Source organism: Sprattus sprattus (genome assembly GCF_963457725.1).
Source record: "Sprattus sprattus genome assembly, chromosome: 11".
NCBI lineage: Eukaryota > Metazoa > Chordata > Actinopteri > Clupeiformes > Clupeidae > Sprattus > Sprattus sprattus.
Window position 1 is genome coordinate 28,592,041 of NC_137909.1, and position 21,156 is coordinate 28,613,196.

General features: G+C 44.2%; 1 protein-coding gene across 1 annotated transcript; it reads right to left on the minus strand.

Moving 5' to 3' along the window:
* Positions 1-747: 747 nt before the first annotated feature.
* morf4l1 (mortality factor 4 like 1) lies at positions 748-21,043 on the minus strand. The gene is made up of 12 exons (XM_080847380.1): positions 20,908-21,043; positions 19,418-19,464; positions 18,878-18,945; positions 15,895-15,981; positions 15,107-15,187; positions 14,866-14,891; positions 12,905-12,993; positions 9,286-9,387; positions 5,760-5,848; positions 4,443-4,615; positions 2,906-2,990; positions 748-1,219 (listed from the first exon to the last, which is right to left on the minus strand). The coding sequence occupies exons 1-12, from the start codon at positions 20,945-20,947 to the stop codon at positions 1,135-1,137; spliced, it is 972 nt and encodes a 323-aa protein (XP_080703506.1). The 5' UTR covers positions 20,948-21,043; the 3' UTR covers positions 748-1,134.
* Positions 21,044-21,156: the final 113 nt, after the last annotated feature.

Here is a 21,156-nt window from a genome sequence, read left to right on the forward strand (position 1 = left end):
TAGACACAGATGGACAGGTCAGCTAGTAGAGCCCAGAGTCTAGTTAGTCACAGATGGACAGGTCAGGTAGTAAAGCCCAGAGTCCAGATAGTCACAGATGGACAGGTAGTAGAGCCCAGAGTCCAAACTCAACATGGTGAAGCAGCATTTAGCTGTTATGCTGCATACAACTGGAACAAACGGTTATACCTTACATGTGTCCCAAATGTAACTTTAGATGAAAAATACATTAAAAACATTTCTCTTTTCATGTGTCTATGATTGAGCTCTAAGACTTGCACTCTATTCATTACTGCACTTTACTTGGAATAATATAACTATTATTAATATAATCTTTTATCTATATTATTCTCTTGTAACTACTACTTTACACTCTTTGTCCTTCAGTTCTCCTGTGGATGTTCCTTTCGCATTTATTAATGTTAAGCACGTTGAATTGCCTGTGTATTAAATGACTGACACAGCACACTAAAGGGCTGCCGCACACATAATTACGAATCATTCAAGGGTCTCTAAATATCTTATGTGCCTTCTGCCAAGGTTATAAAGAAATATACACATATTGTATAAGAAATATACACATAATCTAAGATGTATTAACGAGAACGCCACAAGGAGAAAAGACAAATTATTCAAGGGTTTTCAAATATCTTATGTGCCTTCTGCCAAGGTAATAAAGAAATATACACATATTGTATAAGAAATATACACGTAATCTAAGATGTATTAACGAGAACGCCACACGGAGAAAAGACAACAAGATTTTATTATTATAAAAGAACATTGAACCAAAGACAGACAGCATGTTGTGGCGTGTTGAAGTAAAACACGATTCTGATGTGGCCTCATCGAAAGTTTTTGTTCTGCGATGCCAACATGGTTTTGAAAACGGGGGGAACAGCTCAACAACAACAAAAAAAGAACCCTGGCGAACTCCGCTGAGTCTGAAGTTGGAGATCTCAAACTAGCTTCAGAGCTGGCTCCTGTAGCTCGACTGGAGGGGCCTTTTCTCCTCACCAAATGGATTCTGGCATCTTCTACAAAAAGAGAGATGTCGGGTCCTTGTCTTTCCTTTTAAAAGGGCAAAAAGAGAGAGATGATATGCAGCGCTTCTGCCCACGAGGTCCTCCGAGATCACACGGCCTTCCGGTGGTACTCCGGGGGCGCTACCTCATAGTCACTGGCGTTGAAGAGCGACACGGAGTTCTTCACGAGATACCTGAGGAGGAAAAGGCCACAGTCACACAGAGAGAAAGAGAGAGAGAGAGAGCAGTGTCCTCACAGAGAGAGAAAGAGTTCAATGTCCTCACACGAGACAGTGAGAGAGAGAGAGAGAGAGAGCGCAGTCCTCACACAGAGAGAAAGAGAAAGAGAAAGAGAGAGAGAGAGAGAGAGAGAGAGAGAGAGAGAGAGAGAGAGAGAGAGAGAGAGAGAGAGAGAGAGAGAGAGAGAGAGAGAGAGAGAGAGAGAGAGAGAGAGAGAGAGAGAGAGAGAGAGAGAGAGAGAGCGCCCTGTCCTCATAGCATAGTAACGTTAGAGGCTAGTAAGATTAGCATAGCAACGTTACAGGTTGGTAAGGTAAGTATAGTATAGTATAGTATAGTAAGGATAGAGGTTGGTAAGATTAGCATAGTAAGGTTAGTAAGGTTTGTAAATTAAGGATAGAGGTTAGTGTAACATAGTAAGGATAGAGGTTAGTACTCTTATGTCTAGTCTGCTTAATTAAGTTGAGTAATTAAGGCATTTATACAGTGTGTTCCTTACAGTAGTAGCTTAGTAGTAGCAGTACAATTTTGACAAAAGTACATTCTACTTTCTGAACTGTTACCCAAAGAAATTATCCTGAGAAAATATTGAGCCCTAGTAATATCTGTCGTCTCATCCTTCTGCAAAAGGAGAACAGATTGTGAGTTCAAATCTAAACTCCAGTGTTGACCTCACGGGTAGAAGTGGCATCAGGTCCCTTTACCCAATTTCCATTTGGAAATGAGCAGAACTCTGTTTGAGTCCGATAAAGAGGTGCTGTTCAACTGCCCAAATATTGAAAGGCCTTCCCTTGAGAAACAATTATAAGAATACCTGATAAGCTTAAACGAAAAATTGAAAGTACTACTCATATATTGTAACAGCACAGTGTGTGTGTGTGTGTGTGTCTATGTCTACCCTTTTTTGTTTATTTAAAAGGTGATGCTACTGTGAATTACATTATAATTCAGATCACCTCTTCAGATGAAGGTTGGACTGACAGCCCTGTCCCCGGGCCAAATGTTTGTGTGTGTGTGTGTGTGTGTGTGTGTGTGTGTGTGTGTGTGTGTGTGTGTGGGTGGGTGTGTGGGTGCATGCGTGTGTGACTTTGTCCACCCATGACGGTTTTAACCCTCTAATACACATATTTTGTTCATTGAAAGGTGATGCGACTGTGAATTACATTATAATTCAGATCACCTCTTCAGATGAAGGTTGGACTGACAGCCCTCTCCGCAGGCCAAATACGTGTGTGTGTGTGTATGTGTGTGTGTGTGTGTGTGTGTGTGTGTGTGTGTGTGTGTGTGTGTGTGTGTCTGTGCGGGCCAAATACGTCCCTCAGTTTAATAAATGAAAGAGTGCTTTGAAGCTTCTACACCTGACATCTAGAGAAAGACAGATGCTGTAAAGTCACTAGGAGTGTCTCGCGTATTGAGCAAATCAAATCTATTCTACCCTCTGTCTTTCCTTTGTTGCTAGTTCTCCACATAATTTTAACTCTCAACCCCAACCCATGACTCAAATGTAACCATTTAACACCATCTATGAGTACGTGTGATGACCCCGCTAATTGAGTATCTTTTCCTGGTCAATGTACTGTTACTGGCCATGCTAGCGACAGAGAAGAGCCCCCCCCCCCCCCCCCCGTCCTGGTACTCACTTGAGGAAGTCCTGCAGGTAGCTGAGCAGCAGGGCCAAGCTCTTCTCGTCCAGAGGGGTGTAGGCCAGCATGGCGCCGATTCTCACTGGGGGAAAAACACACACACACACACATTCAATAAACACAAACAGAACAAACAAACACAAACAAATGGATCAAAAGACATCAAAAGCTTAAACTGGGAGAAAGCACAGACTAGAACACAGGTCCCCAAACTTCACTCTTGCACAATGAGAACATTTGAAACTATTCTTCTTGGACTTGCTTAAAGGGTGTTTGTTTGTGTTTGTGTGCGATAGGTGAGATGTATTTTGTGATTCATGAGTCAATGATTCTTGGAAACAATACTGAACAGCCATCAGGCACCTGTTGTTTTCATTTTAAAGAACGAGAACGAAGGAGAGAGGAAACAGAGCGAGAGAGGGAGAGAGAGAAAGAGAGAGAGAGAGAGAGAGAGGAGAGGGAGAGTGAAAGAGACAGAGAGTGAGAGAGCAGTGTCCTCACAGGAAAACAACCGATGCCTTCCGATGTCCATGGCCACGAGGATGTGGATGGAATTGTGTGAAGGGAAATCAGTAGGGTGTCTAGCTCTTCTTTTTTTTCATTTTTGGGCACACATTTTTATATATGTGCCATTCATACTGAAATAGAATCCAATATACACACAACATCCAATTTTCAGTTCCAGCAATCCAAGGAATAAATAGATGCCGTGTGAATGGAAACAGCCACTCCTGCACAGAAAAGCCAGACCCTGCCTGCCTCAGCATCTAAGCAGAACTCCATGAGTATGCTTGTATTACACACACACACACACAGACACACACACACACACACACACACACACACACACACACACTTGCATTCAGGAGTGCATCTGGGTGGGGGAAAAAGCTCAGCTCCTGGTCCAAGCCCTGGTATGGATTATTTTTCCATTTTTAAAAGGTCTTTATTTTGAGGGCCAAATAATATGAAAATACACCAACCAGTATCAGACTAATGCCAGGCTTTCATCAGGGTGAGAGTCTGGACTGGTATTCTTCTTATAACGTTGATGAGACTGATGTCACTTAAATTAATTCATTGGCTTTGCTTTGCCATGGTGGGCAGATTAGCCGTGCTGGCATGCCCAGTCTGATACTGAGACATATTGACTGGCACACAAGACCAGTCTGATACTGAGACATATTGACTGGCACACAAGACCAGTCTGATACTGAGACATATTGACTGGCACACAAGACCAGTCTGATACTGAGACATATTGACTGGCACACAAGACCCCAGCTCTTCATAATGAATACGCAGAGATTGGAACAGAGTGGAGAAATAAACTTAGGGTTAAAAAAGAAATGTAAATAAGGAAAAAAAACAAAGTATATTCTGAATTGAGCGTGAACAGTGCTCTCACTGAGGCACGCTATCTGTACAGCATGGGTTAAAATGCATGGAGTCCAGAGTCATAATAGGATGATTGACATCATAGCTCTGTTGCCATGGTGAGGATTGTGTTTGGGTATTATGGGATGGCTCCTACCGAAGAGTCGGAGCAGGTGTGGTGCTCCGTAGATCTGGGACATGGGTGTGTCCGGGTGGTTGCTCAGGATGTCTGCGTACTGCGGCCTCTCGAACTTGTAGAGCAGCTGAGTGCCCAGCATGACGTTAAAGTACTCGCGGATGCCCGCCACCACCTCATTCACAGCGTATTCTCTGTGGCGACACAGGAGGAGACACGTTACACTGGTCAGATATACCTCCGCTAACACAACACAGGAAGAAACACGTTACACTGGTCAGATATACCTCCGCTAACACAACACAGGAAGAAACACGTTACACTGGTCAGATATACCTCCGCCACCACAACAAAGGAAGAAACACGTTACACAGGAAGAAACATGTTACACTGGTCAGATATACCTCCGCTAACACAACACAGGAAGAAACACGTTACACTGGTCAGATATACCTCCGCTAACACAACACAGGAAGAAACACGTTACACTGGTCAGATATACCTCCGCTAACACAACACAGGAAGAAACACGTTACACTGGTCAGATATACCTCCGCCACCACAACAAAGGAAGAAACACGTTACACTGGTCAGATATACCTCCGCTAACACAACACAGGAAGAAACACGTTACACTGGTCAGATATACCTCCGCTAACACAACACAGGAAGAAACACGTTACACTGGTCAGATATACCTCCGCCACCACAACACAGGAAGAAACACGTTACACTGGTCAGATATACCTCCGCTAACACAACACAGGAAGAAACACGTTACACTGGTCAGATATACCTCCGCCACCACAACAAAGGAAGAAACATGTTACACTGGTCAGATATACCTCCGCTAACACAACACAGGAAGAAACACGTTACACTGGTCAGATATACCTCCGCTAACACAACACAGGAAGAAACACGTTACACTGGTCAGATATACCTCCGCTAACACAACACAGGGGGAAACACGTTACACTGGTCAGATACATCTGCTAACACATGTGATAAAGAAATACAAGCTATGGCACAAGTGATTAAAATTATTATTTGCAGGATTTATAAAACAACACACACACACACACACGCACACGCACACGCACACGCACACGCACACGCACGCACACACACAGATCACTTGCAGACTGGGGAAACCAAGTTGCTTTCTGAATTTAGCCTAAGGCTTTCTGAAAGCTTCATTGCTTTGCTCCCCTTGTCAGATACCCTGCGGCCTTTCAACCAGAGCCAGACTGACAAACTACACCATAGGACCAAAACTTCCATCTTTCACAGCATCTGTTACAGTCACGCTCGACGTCTCCGTAGCAACTAGCCTACCTGTTATCGGAGTTTCCTCTTGATTTCTTGTAATTTGCATAGTCTTCCAAGACGGCATCGACATTCTTCTTTGCAGGAAGGTGGAACAGCTTTAAGAAAAAAAAGAAAAAAAGACAGGAGGAAATTGATTGGGGTTGCTGGTTTGGCCTGACTGCCTCTCCACTTGATCCACTAAAAAGCGGGGTCAGGCCGGACACGGAGGACTTATTGATCCGCGAGCTTAGTGCCGATCCCCGACGCCTGCACAGGGAATAGGTCAGGCCACGCTGGGGACCGCCGTTAGTCTGAGTGCTGTCGGCTAAAGTCACTATCGATCCACTAGTAATTAAAATGGTGAAGGAAAAACAAACAAACATACAAATAAATAAATAAATAACAACCTCCCCCCCTCCCTTTGCACGAAAACACCATTCCTGTCAGGTCTCACATTTGATCTGTAAACCTCAAACATTTCTCATGTGAATTTCACGGATTGTCATACTCAACAGCCAAGAATAATAATTACAATTACAATAGATCGCTGCACAGAAGAGACACACTATGTCTGAATAGCAGTTATAGCAGCCTACTAGTCAACGATGCTATTATATTCACTATGTCTGAATAGCAGTTATAGCAGCCTACTAGTCAACGATGCTATTATATTCACTAGGTCTGAATAGCAGTTATAGACTACTAGTCAACGATGCTATTATATTCACTAGGTCTGAATAGCAGTTATAGACTACTAGTCAACGATGCTTTCATATTCACTAGATCTAAATAGCAGTTATAGACTACTAGTCAACGATGCTATTATATTCACTAGGTCTGAATAGCAGTTATAGACTACTAGTCAACGATGCTTTCATATTCACTAGGTCTAAATAGCAGTTAGTCAACAATGCTTTCATATTAACTAGGTCTGAATAGCAGTTATAGACTTCTAGTCAACAATGTTTTCATATTAACTATGTCTGAATAGCAGTTATAGACTACTAGTCAACGATGCTTTCATATTCACTAGGTCTAAATAGCAGTTAGTCAACAATGCTTTCATATTAACTAGGTCTGAATAGCAGTTATAGACTTCTAGTCAACAATGTTTTCATATTTACTATGTCTGAATAGCAGTTATAGACTACTAGTCAACGATGCTTTCATATTCACTAGATCTAAATAGCAGTTATAGACTACTAGTCAACGATGCTATTATATTCACTAGGTCTGAATAGCAGTTATAGACTACTAGTCAACGATGCTTTCATATTCACTAGGTCTAAATAGCAGTTAGTCAACAATGCTTTCATATTTACTATGTCTGAATAGCAGTTATAGCCTACTAGTCAACGATGCTATCATACCCAGTAGGTCAGTTATAGACTACTATATGCTTTCATACCCAGTAGGTCAGCACCATCACTGTACAACTTCTTATCTCTATGGTGAGAACATAGACCTGTTTACGGAAAGCCACGCAAGTGTAACAATATGTTTCCACATGTTGTCTCTTTGTGTGTGTGTGTGTGTGTGGGCGGTGGCTCTTGGATTTCAACCTGACCTCATCAATTTCAGTCATGTTAACTTGACAGGTACGACACACACACACACACACACACACACACACACACACACACACACACACACACACACACACACACACACACAAAGAGACCCGTTCACACTGTACCTGGCAGCGTCTGCACTGCACCTGGTTTTAGTGTTTTAGGGTTATTTTTGGAGTTCCATACAGAACTTTCCGCAAGCGTCTCCTGTTTGTACAGTAGCATCTGTTCTCATCGAAAGAAACGAAAGAAAATATGTTCCACCTCAAGACAATACGATAGTCGATGTAACTATTCATTGTTTTATAATTTAACGACTATTTGAATATTCCAAACTCACAGCGTATCCCTAACAGCAAGCATGCACTCGTCAGGATACGGGACAGATGTAAGCGAGATCGCTTCCGTAGATAGGGAAGACACCAGACACTGACCAGACTGCTGGAGGAGGACTGACAGCATCACAACTCAAACGTAATTAAACACGAGCAATCTATTAAAGTCCTCTGTGCTCTCCTGTCTTTAATTCTGGCCGAATGTATGGTCAGTAATCCTTGTCCAATGCATGGTCAGTAACTCAATTAGTAGGACGTACAATTGAGTAGTTTGGGAAATGCGTAGATGATAAACAAATAAACACACATAGCAAACGAGTAAACACACCAGATCGGAGCGAGATCTTTTTCAGAGACCAATTTAGAGCGGAAGTGCAAAATGACATTATAAATCTGCTCTATTCATACCGGAATAACAGTCAATGGTTAGATAATGTAAGTCCAATTATGTGATCTTAACAAATACCATTAAGAGTAGTACAGTACGTGCTTTAAGAGTTGTAGTACATTTACATTTAGTCATTTAGCAGACGCTTTGGTCCAAAGCGACGTACAAGGGAGAGTAGTGCAAGGGTAGTAAGACGCGGGGCAGTTCAGAGCTTAGCGGCATGGACTGACTAGCTAATGAAGTGTAAGAACAAGCTTAAGTGTTCAACTAAGGGTAAAGGGTCCGTCTCTGCGCTTCCATCCACACCAATAGCTGGGGTTCATAAAAATAGGGGTTTAATTACAATCACGGTTGTAAAATACAAAATGAGATGGCCAGCGACGCTCTTTGAATATTATTGTAAACGAGAGACTATAAGCATCAATTTGAGTTTGATCATTATAAAAATAAATTAGTGTTGGCTCTGTGCTTTTTTTTTTTTTTTTTTTAAATGTGTTAACCCAAACACATCCTGACACTAAACAAATCCCTGTAAATAATTATTTAATTAGCCTTTTTTTCTGTCAAATAATCAGACATTTGTTTGAAACAATTACGCTGTGAAAGTGAATGGGGCAGGAAGGGCATGGCTGCTGTTTCTCACTGTTAGCCAATCACAGGAAGCATGGACTGACTAGCCAATGAAGTGTAAGAACAAGCTTAAGTGTTCAAATAAGGGTAAAGGGCACTGATCTCAAAAAGAAACTGGATAGCGCATCACATGGTTTCTGACAGTTTCAAAGTGAGGCCACACGAAAAATCGTGGTGGCCATTTTACTGGGACCACTTTCCTGATTGAGACCAATGATCATGACGGGCGATGAATATTATATATAAGATATTTAATGAATTTGCATATTAAGCCTTATACTATTTGGCCAGGTTCTAATCATCAACACGATGGACGATAGACGAACAAGTTTCAATATTTGAAAATATATCAAGCAAACACAAGCTATATAACAAGGTTTATGAAAACTTGACATTACTATAAGGCTTAATGTGCAAATTCATTAAATATCTTATATCTAATATTCATCGCCCGTCATAGTCATTGGTCTCAAGCAGGAAAGTGGTCCCCGTAAAATGGCCGCCACGATGCCTATCCAGTTTCTTTTTGAGATCAGTGGGTAGAGGGTCCGTCTTGGCGCTTCCATCCATACCGCTGACAGCTTGAACCTTGACCTGTGACCTTTAACCCCAGGGCTCCGCCCACTCACCTGCTTCTGGCGCGTGATGAGATCCCAGTCATCAACCAGCCACGGCTTCAGCTCCTCAGGGATCTTCACCTTCACTTCCACACGGTTTATGAAGGTCTCCTCCTACACACACACACACACACCCCGATTACTGAAGGTCCCCTTCTAAACACACAGATAGATGAACACACACCCCGATTACTCAAGGTCTGCTTGTAAATACACATACCCCGATTACTAAAAGGTCTCCTCCTAGACATACACACAGATAGATGCGCACACAAACACACTCACTCACTCACTCACTCACTCACTCACTCACTCACTCACCTCACCTCACTCACCTACTCACTCACTCACTCACTCACTCACCTCACCTACTCACTCACACACTCTCACTCACTCACCCACCCACCTCACTCACCTACTCACTCACTCACTCTCCTCACTCACTCACTCACTCACTCACTCACCTACTCACTCACTCACTCACTCACTCACCCCTCACTCACTCACACACTCACTCACCCCTCACTCACTCACACACTCTCACTCACTCACCCACCTCACTCACCCACCTCACTCACCTACTCACTCACTCACTCACTCACTCACTCTCCTCACTCTCCTCACACACACTCACTCACTCACTCACTCACTCACTCACTCACTCACTCACTCACTCACTCACTCACCCCTCACTCACTCACACACTCTCACTCACCCACCTCACTCACCTACTCACTCACTCACTCACTCACTCACCTCACTCACTCACTCTCCTCACTCACTCACTCACTCACCCCTCACTCACCCCTCACTCACTCACACACTCTCACTCACTCACCTCACTCACTCACTCACCTCACTCACTCACTCACTCACTCACTCACTCACTCACTCACTCACTCACTCACTCACACACTCTCACTCACTCACCCACCCACCTCACTCACCTACTCACTCACTCACTCTCCTCACTCACTCACTCACTCACCCCTCACTCACTCACCCACCTCACTCACCTACTCACTCACTCACTCACTCACTCACTCACTCACTCACTCACTCTCCTCACTCTCCTCACAAACACACACTCACTCACTCACTCACTCACTCACTCACTCACTCACCCCTCACTCACTCACACACTCACTCACCCCTCACTCACACACTCTCACTCACTCACTCACTCACTCACTCACTCACTCACTCACTCACTCACTCACTCACTCACTCACTCACTCACTCTCCTCACTCTCCTCACAAACACACACACACTCACTCACTCACTCACTCACTCACTCACTCACTCACTCACTCACTCACTCACTCACTCACTCACTCACTCACTCACTCACTCACTCACTCACTCACTCACTCACTCACTCACTCACTCACTCACTCACTCACTCACTCACTCACTCACTCACTCACTCACTCACTCACTCACTCACTCACTCACTCACTCACTCACTCACTCACTCACTCACTCACTCACTCACTCACTCACTCACTCACTCACTCACTCACTCACTCACTCACTCACTCACCTCACCTCACCTCACCTCACCTCACCTCACCTCACCTCACCTCACCTCACCTCACCTCACACACACACACACACACACACACACACACACACACACACACACACACACACACACACACACACACACACACACACACACACAGAGTGAGTTCAGAGACAGACACACACAGACAGGACAGCATGGGTCATCCCCATGTTGAATGCTGCAGATATATTAAGACCCAAGCTTCCAACCTCCACTGCCTCTTCCCCACCAACAGCAATAGGGGTCAGGGTCAGTCTCTAACACACACACATGCAAACACACACGCACTCAAACACTCGCACACAAACACACTGAGTATCTGTCTGTGGACAGACGGGGACACACACACACACACACACACACACACACACACACACACACACACACACACACACACACACACACACACACACACACACACACACACACACACACAGAGTATCTGTCTGTGGACAGAGGGTTGTGCCTCAGCATTGTTTGTATATTCCATCAATTTCTGTGTTTTTCATTTTCTGCTCGAACCGATTCCTAAAAAGCTATTTTGCAATGGTAATGTAATCCTACTGTCTGGGTGCATTCTGGTATCTATTCCGCCCACGGTTAACTGACGGTTCTCGACTTTTTACACTGAAACTTTAGGGGGGATAAAACTTTAAAACTTTCCAAAAGAAACCTGATTAAATGTACTGACTGGGGAAAAAAGTAACTTTGAAACAAATATATGAGAGAGTGCCATATTCAACGAACACACAAACAAAAACCGAATCTGTTTGCATTACACTAAATATATGGTGCCATGTTGCAGAGTTGAGAAGTCTAACTTCCCTAATTGCACATAATTGGACGACAGCATTGTTTGGAAGGGGGGGGGGGGGGGTTTAAACGATGTTTTCAGCATTGTTCCACCTGCCATGTTTGGTTCTTGTGCAGATATGCGCTGCCAACAGAAGATTGGTATACATGTGCCTACCTGCCCAAAGACAACATCTATCAGGGCAGGAGAATGCTAATTCCCCCCCCCCCCCCCCACTCCCCCAAGTCCGTGGCCAAGCGCACACACTCGAAGGGCTGATGGAGGATCGGAGACTGTTACTAAGGTAACGGAGCGTAGCTGTCGTTTTTGGATTCGTCTGACGAGAAGGGGATGGATCGGCAGGCAATGTGTTTTTCCAGTTCCATTGTCTTCATAATGAATATAATCCCACTTCACTTGACGTCTCCAAGGCAACCTTAACTACTGCTTTTAGTACTGCTTAAAGACCTACATTTACATTTAGTCATTTAGCAGACGCTTTTATCCAAAGCGACTTACAAGGACATTGCATTTATACATATGAAGCAGTTAGGGGTTTAGTGTCTTGCTCAAGGACACATATACACACTTGGTAAGGAGGAGTGGGGAATTGAACTAGCAACCTTCCAACCTTCCGATTACTAAACGACTCCCCTACCTCCTGTACCACTGTCGCCCCCACACTCGACCTGCCTTAAGTACTGCATTAAGTACTGCCAGAATGTAAGTTAGAGAGCAGATAAACACAAAATAAAATGTCAAAGACTTAAGTCACAGAGACATGCCTGTGTGTATGTGTGTGTGAGTATCTTGTGTGTATAGTGGTGCAAGTTTCTATACACAGGTGAGTGCATGTGTGTGTGTGTGTGTGCATGTGTGTGCGTGTGTGTGTGTGTGTGTGTGTGTGTGTGCGCGTGTATGTGTGTGTGTGTGTGTATGTATGAGTATGCGCGCGCGTGTGTGTGTGTGTGTGTAGGTGTGTGTGTGTGTGTAGGTGTGTGTGTGTGTGTGTGTGTGTGCGCGTGTATGTGTGTGTGTGTGTGTATGTATGTATGAGTATGCGCGCGTGTGTGTGTGTGTGTGTGTGTGTGTGTAGGTGTGTAGGTGTGTGTGTGTGTGTGTGTGTATGTATGTATGAGTATGCGCGCGTGTGTGTGTGTGTGTAGGTGTGTGTGTGTGTGTGTGTGTATGTATGTATGAGTATGCGCGCGTGTGCGTGTGTGTGTGTGTGTGTGTAGGTGTTTGTGTGTGTGTGTGTGTGTGTACATACACTCTCCACTGTCGGGTCCACGCGGGCCCTCTTCTTGCGTGGTGGGTGGGGCATTTCCCCACTGCTGGTCCCTTCACCAGCCCCTGGTGCTGCGCAGAGAAACACACACACACACACACACACACACACACACACACACACACACATATTACCTTCATCCTTCTCAACTCCATGACCATTATCACCAACATCATCATCATCATCGAAACATCAGTGAAAACAACAAGAGTATCCAGAGGCCTATACTACGAAGAGAATCCACACTCTTGCAGTTATCTGGCAAACGCTAACGACCGCAGCCAGGCCTTAGCAAGAAGAGCGCACACGTTGGGGGAGGGGTCTAAGCCGCATACTTCACTCAAGAAGAACAAACCGTCATACATAATATATACGAATATGAGGTTTGACGTCAACATCCCATGACCTTGGACTGGGAACACAAAGCACGTGCACTTCAGAGGAGCTGAGGGGTCAAACCATAAAAGCTGCCGTTTCTTATTAAGTAGTTTGTTTATGTGTTTGTTTATGTGTTTGTTTGTTATTTGTATCGCTCTCCAGGAGCCTGGCCCTGAGCGATCAAAGCTGACCTCTCCAGCCTTCCGCAGCCAAGGAAGATGGTTTTTATATGGTTCAGCGTCCTGTTCCACTCCAGGGTCACGCCAGGCAGAACATAAAGAATAAAGAGGCCCAGGTCTTAGGTGGTCTAAGGTGGTCTAAGGTGGTCTAAGGTGGTCTAAGGAGCACCAAGGGCCGCCTGAAGCTCTCTATTCATCTTTTTATTTGAATGCTCTGCTTGTACTAGACTGTTCCATTAACTCCCACATCTTATGGTCGGGCCATGGGAATGATTAAGATGCTACAACTTGCCTACAACACATCTATAAATCGAATGTGTCATTATAAAACAGCAGCGTGGGAGGGAGGGATAGAGGGAGGGAGAGAGGGAGGGAGGGGGAGAGAGAGGGAGATGGTGTCTTCCCACCATGATGAAAGGGCAGCACTGGGCGCCTCCGTGCTCATCACACGAAACTGCCCTTGTCTCTCTTGGCTGCGGGGTGTGTGTGTGTGTGTGTGCGTCTGCCCTCGTGTGTGTGTGTGTGTGTGTGTGTGTGTGTGTGCCTGCCCTCGTCTCTCTTGGCTGCGGGGTGTGTGTGTGTGTGTGTGTGTGCGTCTGCCCTCGTGTGTGTGTGTGTGTGTGTGTGTGTGTGTGTGTGTGTGTGTGTGTGTGTGTGTGTGTGTGTGCCTGCCCTCGTCTCTCTTGGCTTCGGTGTGTGTGTGTGTGTGTGTGTGTGTGTGTGTGTGGGCGTTCAGGAGCTCCTGCGAGGCTATCCTCCAGCGTCGCTTTAATTAAATTTCTCCTGTGTGTGCAGACCCAATCAGATGGCAGTCGCCACGGCAGCAGACAGCAAGCCCACACTCACTCACACACACACACACACACACACAGAGGGCGGACGCACACACAGACACACACACACACATTCACATATGTATTTATGGGGGCTCGTGTTTGTAAAGCAGCTCGCGACACGCAATGTTTATCGCCACAAGCAAACACACAGGCCGTTGTGTAGAGGGGAGTCTGTGTCTGTGACTGTGTCTGTGCAGTTAACATCCAAACTGATCGAAAGCTCTTTGGTTACAAATCAGATATGGAGTCAGAGATGGGTTTTCATGATTAAAAATAAATATTGACAGTGCCTGTGTGAGTCTAATGGGTGTGTGTATATGACATCTCTCTCTCTGTGTGAGATTGGTGTGTGAATGACATCTATCTGTGTGTGTGTGTGTGTGTGTGTGTGTGTGTGTGTGTGTGTGTGAGATGGATGTGTGTGTCATCTCTCTCTCTCACTCACTGTGAGTGTCTGTGAGTGTGTGTGTGTGTCATCTCTCTCTGTGAGTGTGTGTTTCTAACCAATGCGTGAGTATAATGAGAGCCTTTATAAAGATGAGGTACTTACTCTTTTGTTTGTTCTTTTTTGTTTTCCTAGTAGACCAGGAGATGGAGTGGAAATAAGAGAGAAAAACAAACAATTATTTTAACTTTAATATCATTTACTCATCATGTTTACACAGTAAACCTATAAAATACCATCTGTGCAAATGAAAAAAAAAGAAATACTGTCTCTTTAAACAGTGAAAAAGGCAAACAAGGACAGTTTCCACGGGAACACATTTGACCTTTGAACTTTGCGCACTCACACATCAACGTTTTTCTGCTGCACAGCAGCGATCTTCTTACTCGGTGCCACCCCCCTCATCCTTCCCTCAACATAATGGTCTCTGTGAAAGACAGACACACAGACAGACAGACAGACAGACAGACAGACAGACAGACAGACAGACAGACAGACAGACAGACAGACAGACAGACAGACAGAAAGAAAGAAATAAAGAGGGAATTAAAGAAAGAAAGCAAGACAATGCCAGGGTGTTTATTCCACACTCTTTGAAGATAAGGAAGCGTAGGAGTAGTAGAACAAACCTGGCAGAGAGCTCAGCTCTGATCTGCTCTGCCTCAACCCTGCATTAAAAACAAGCTTCACACACGCCATTCAAGGGACAACAGGGAAGACTGAAGGAAGAGGGAGGGAGAGAAAGAGAAAGGGAGAGAAAGAGAGAGAGAGAGAGAGAGAGAGAGAGAGAGGGAGGGAGGGATGGAGAGATAGTGTGCCAGACATAGAGAGTGCCAAAGAGGGGAGAGAGACAGAGAGAAAGAGAGAGAGCAGGAGAGGGTGCCAAAGAGGAAAATAGAGAGAGAGAGAGACAGAGAGAGAGAGAGCGAGAGGAAGGGTGCCAAAAAGCAAGAGGAAGAGAGAGAGAGGCCGAGAGAGAGAGAGAGAGAGAGAGAGAGAGAGAGAGAGAGAGAGCAGGTGAGGGTGCCAAAGAGAAAGGGAGAGAGAGAGAGAGAGAGAGAGAGAGAGAGAGAGAGAGAGAGAGGGAGGAAGGGTGATTGTGCCAGAGAGAAAGAGAGAGACAAAGGAACTCACTGATTTGCCTTCTGAAGCTCTTTCTGTTTCTGCAGGTTGCTGTCCACATACTTAAGCACACGGCTTTCAGGAACCCATTCGTCCCAGCTGGGGATGCAGAAAATACATCAGTAAAACACACACACACACACACACACATCTTACAGTATCCACAACATAACAATACAGATGGTCAGTGTTTTTTAGGAATAGTTCTTGTATTAGCCTAACTGGTAAAATGTAAATGAAGGTGTCTGTAAATAAAAGTAAAAACACATAATCCAGTCCAGTCATATCATCAGTGTCCAATCAGGCTGCAGATCATCCAGTCTAGTCCAATATCCAGTCAAATCATCAGTGTCCAATCAGGATGCAGATCATCCAGTCTAGTCCAATATCCAGTCAAATCATCAGTGTCCAATCAGGATGCAGATCTCCACACTCATCAAATGCCCCAGCCAAGGTAGCATGTACATGCTTGGGACCAAGGCCTTCGGAGGAGACACTGAAGAGAGACAGTGTGTGTGTGTGTGTGTGTGTATGTGTGTAGTCATTGAGTTGCCAAAACTAGCGACTAGGGGAGGGGAGAGCTAGAGCTAGCGCTAGCGACTAGGCAGTTAGGAAATGGTCGGCAACCTGTTGGGTTAGTTGTGAGGTGAAGTGCTCCATAAACTTTCAAGCTTGTGATTTCAACTAAGCTCCCAGATATTCTAAGCATTACATGTGTGTAAGGGGTGCACAGGGGTGTAATTGCAGGACCAATGCTGTGGGGGAGCCAGTGCACTTAAACAGGAAGAGCATTGACCATTTTGGGGGAGAAGAAGAGTGCCCTATAAAAGTGTGCCAACTAAGGCTCTCCCTCACTTGGTGCCTTTATCGTGCATTGGGGGTGTAGTTTGATTTTGTTCTGTTCGGTTCTGTTTGGGTTTCCTTCGGTTTGTTTGTGTCTCTGGTAAGTGTGACTAGGCTCTGGAGTTTGGGTGGGCGTCAACTGCATTCCGTAGCCTTGAGTCAACTCCTGTTGTTATTTGAATTGAGTCTTTGTGACTTGTGTTGTTGTTGTTTTTGTTTGGTTGTGTGTGCATTTGTTGTTAAGTTCTTCTGTTCCGTCCCAGTCAGGTGACCGTCTTGCGCTGGGGCGCTGCACGGAGTTTACCCCCCCCACCCCTCCCCCCCTGGAGGCACTGACAGGCGTGACGTTTTCACTATTTGTTATTTTTGTTAAAAGATTATTTTTGTTTCTTTTTGACCTGCTGGTTGTATAGCACCAAAGAGGTCAATTACAGTTTCATTGATTTTTTTTGTCAGTCAATCACGATTTTATTGAATTTTGTCAATCAATTACAATTGTGTTGAATCAAGCTATAAAAATAGAAAAAGACATGAGTCTCAGATTCAGTGTATGACCCCCCCGCCCCTGTCAGAGCCTCCAGGGGGGGTCATACACCGAATCATAGACTCATGTCTTTTTCTATTTTTATAGCTTCAACATCAAAGGACCCATTGATCCTAGCTAAGGACTAGGGGGCCTGTGGCTGTGGCCATGGTGGAGGATCCTAGAACTCCTAGGCCCGCTTCTTTGGGTTTGGGTGTTGTGGTGAGCGGTCCACTTGAATGCTGTTGTATCTTAGATGCTGTGTTATCATTTTGGTTTGTTTTTGCTTCAAGTGTGGCTTTAAAGCCAAGTAGTATAGGTGCTACCCCTGATCTTCCTGCTTCCAAATGTTATGCTTGATTCAATAAAATTGTAATTGATTGACAAAATTCAATAAAATAGTAACTGTCTGGCAAAAAAAATCAATGAAACTGTTATTGACTGACATTCCCCTCTGACTTATTTGGTGCTTTACTACCAGCAGGTCAAAAAGAAACAAAAATAATCTTTTAACAAAAATAACAAATAGTAAAAAGGTCACATATGCACTAACAGAAATAATAACGAAACCCAGGCAGGTGCGTTTATCTTTGTGACACGTAACACTTTCTTTAATTCATTCTCTGAAAATGAATGAATTCATTTCAGGCAATTTTTTTTAATAAAATGTTACAATTGTTGCACCATACTTTTATGAACTGCTTATGAAATGTTGCTGCCTTTCACTACCTCACAAGCGTGTGCTGGCTCAATTCTAACTGAAAACTCCTGCAGGGCTAGACACACACACACACACACACACACACACACACACACACACACACACACACACACACACACACACACACACATTCCCCGTGGGGTTGTGCAGAGGTGCTGCCGTGTTTATTTTATGCTTAAGAAGGTAACCAGCGTGAAGCGATCAGAAAATGCTCTTTTATTTCTCGGATTCACTGCTTGATTCTTGCCAACGGCATTCCCTCTCTTCATTCTTCACTTTTTTTCCATCGCTTCTATCTCTCTCCCTCTCTCTCCCTCTCCTTCTCTCTCGCTCTCTCTCTCTCTCTCCCTCTCTTCATTCTTCATTCTTCACTTTCTACATCGCTTATCTCTCTCTCTCTCTCTCTCCCTCCCCCTCTCTCTCTCTCTCTCCCCCTCTCCCTCCCTCTCTCTCTCTCTCTTCATTCTTCACTTTCTACATTCTCTCTCTCTCTCTCTCTCTCTCTCTCTCTCTCTCTCTCTCTCTCTCTCTCTCTCTCTCTCTCTCTCTCTCTCTCTCTCTCTCTCACGCTCGCTCGCTCGCTCATTGAGCGGGGAAGAGGGGCCAACTTTGAATGGGGTGTTTACAAACAGCAACGGACAAATCTGACTCATTCTGCCCTTAAAAAATGTGTTAAAATACAGATATTTCAGTGCTAGGCAGATCTCAATAACAAGAAATGTTCCATTAACAGCAATGTGCACAAAAACATCAATGTGGATGATGGTGACATGACCCACACCATTTGAAACCAGTCAATCAGAGTCATGCTTCCTAAATTGAGAAGCTGATGTATTTTATTTATAAATGTGACTAAATCAAACATGCTAAAGCCAAGAAGCAAAGAGTAGAGACAGCCAGGGACTTACTTCTTGTTCCAACCACTGTAATGAATGAAGTATTTCACTTGCTTGTCCTTGATATTGATTTTAACACACTGCAAAGACAAGAACCAAAATCAATTCAAGGAGATGTTGATGACATTTGGAGGGATCTCTAATTAAGTCGTGGTAAGGTCCTGAACATTAGTTGAAGTGCTTAGCAATGATTCGATCAATGATACAAACTTTCACTCACTCGTCTCTTAACAAGTGCTGCCATTAATATCCATAGGTGAAGCTGGTTCAGAATTTCCCCATGGGATGAATAAAGTATTTATCTATCTTTTTATCTATCTATCTGGTTTATGTTCGAGGCTTAGCACATTGCTTGAGGACATGAATCTGTTAGCTGCTTCTAGGTGCCACCAACTTTAAATGTATTTCACAAAATATGTTATATCGGGTTGCACATCTCTAAAGATAAAGCCACCATGCACATATGTTTAGGGGCAAGGGACACACACTCGTTTCCTTCTCGAGAGATCCATTACTGGTCACAATTTATCTAGGACACACCGACAGACGTACCTTAGCTTCGTATAGCAATGGCCCATGAAAACACAGCACTCGTTCACCTGAATAAGGAAATACAGACACACACACACAAAGAGTCAGCAAAAAATCAGATCAACAGACTAACTTCCTCTGGATACCATTACATCTGATTGATTTCATGTTTCTAAATAAATAAATACTTTTGTTCAGTATTTTAAATGTACAACAATGACTGCAATTAAATATGCATAAACTCTTTGATTCGCTTCTGAAACTGCTATTTCAATTTGATATAAAAGTCCTAATCGGTCACTGGCCTGTGGCTACATCAAGCCCCGTCATTGGGGAATCCCTTGTGAAGCGTGTCCACATGCACTGAAAACCCCCAATAGGTTGAATGCTTTCACCTGTGGGAATGTGTGACCGAGAAATCCTTCCCCCCTCTGTTGCCATCCTCATACCTGTCAAGTTCACATCACTGAACAACACTAGTGCGCGAACACGGCGGTTTCTGCCTCGCACTGCGCTGTGCTTATTCGGTTGGACTTCTAATTACTCTATGCTATTGAGTGTTAAAATCCGTCAGATCTGTCTAACTCTATTTTTAGCTACTGAGTGTGAACCGTCAGCTACTGTACGGCACCAAAGAGCTGTTGCACTGCAGGCCAATCAAAGACTTCTGACATTTTGATTGGCTGAAAAGACCTTATCATTTGTAATAAGTCTGTTGGCAGATATTCTTTTACAACTATGCATTCCCATTTAATCATCCGAAGCGACGGAATCAAAGCAGGTATTTGTCTTTGACAGGAAACATTGAGATGATAACCCGCGTACCGCCTTAATTGAGACACTTCGTTCGTTAATATAGCGCCACGATATGGCATTTAACTTGGAGAGAATGCTTCCATGCGTGTACCTCTGATTAGTTTTCCACCTAGCAGTCAGCAGAGAGCACGTTAAACACTAGATAGGCTGACTTCATAACACGCAAACAAGCTAACGAAAACCCACTGCTCGACGGGAAAATGCAGATCTAGGGGCGAGTACGTCGTTATTACAAAAATCAAGACTCAAGATTGAATAGGACTACTAACCTCAACCCTTTAAAAATGTTTGATCCCATCATGTCTCTAAGCTAACGAAATAACGAGTTTACAGGAGCAGATTTCACTAAAAAGCTAGCCAACTAACGTTAGCTAGAAAGGCACAAATCCACTCAGCTGATGGGCAATTCAGTGTTAACAGCTAGATTACCTTTATTTTTATTTGGTTAGCTTGACCCAGATAATCTGCAAAAATATACTGTGTGTACACATGATGTCTACGTGATTTCAGATACAACAGCGCAGCTATGTTCGTGCCAGGTGTGAATACAGTTCGCATAACATTAGCTGACTAGCCGCAGCTTGTTTACGTAGCGCGCCATTGTGCAGGCGGCAGCGCCCACCACAGCAATGAACCGTAGAGAACAATGGCTGACGCGGGTTTGAGCTAAACCAGGGAGTCAAACGGCTCCTTACCTTCTTGAAATTTAGGTTTAGGGTCCTGTTTAGGCGCCATTCACAGATTAAGCAATCAAAATATCTGGAAAATCAAATCCAGGCATCGCCAGCTCGGATTTCTTTCAGACACAGTGAAAGCGCCGCTCTCCGTCTCTCTGGTGACGCATTTTCATCGCGCCTTGGTCATGTGACTGAAACCCCCCTTTGGCCAATGACGGCATTGGTTTTAATTCCCTGAATGATTTTGTCATATTGAATGAACTTACC

Bases quoted from the DNA above. Each gene is read 5' to 3' on its own strand.
- morf4l1 (XM_080847380.1), bottom strand. From the start codon at position 20,947: ATGGCGCCTAAACAGGACCCTAAACCTAAATTTCAAGAAG. The intron at 19,465-20,907 runs GTAAGGAGCCGT...TTCCTTATTCAG, and splicing joins TAAACCTAAATTTCAAGAAG to GTGAACGAGTGCTGTGTTTT. The intron at 15,982-18,877 runs GTAAGTCCCTGG...CTGCATCCCCAG, and splicing joins TACAGTGGTTGGAACAAGAA to CTGGGACGAATGGGTTCCTG.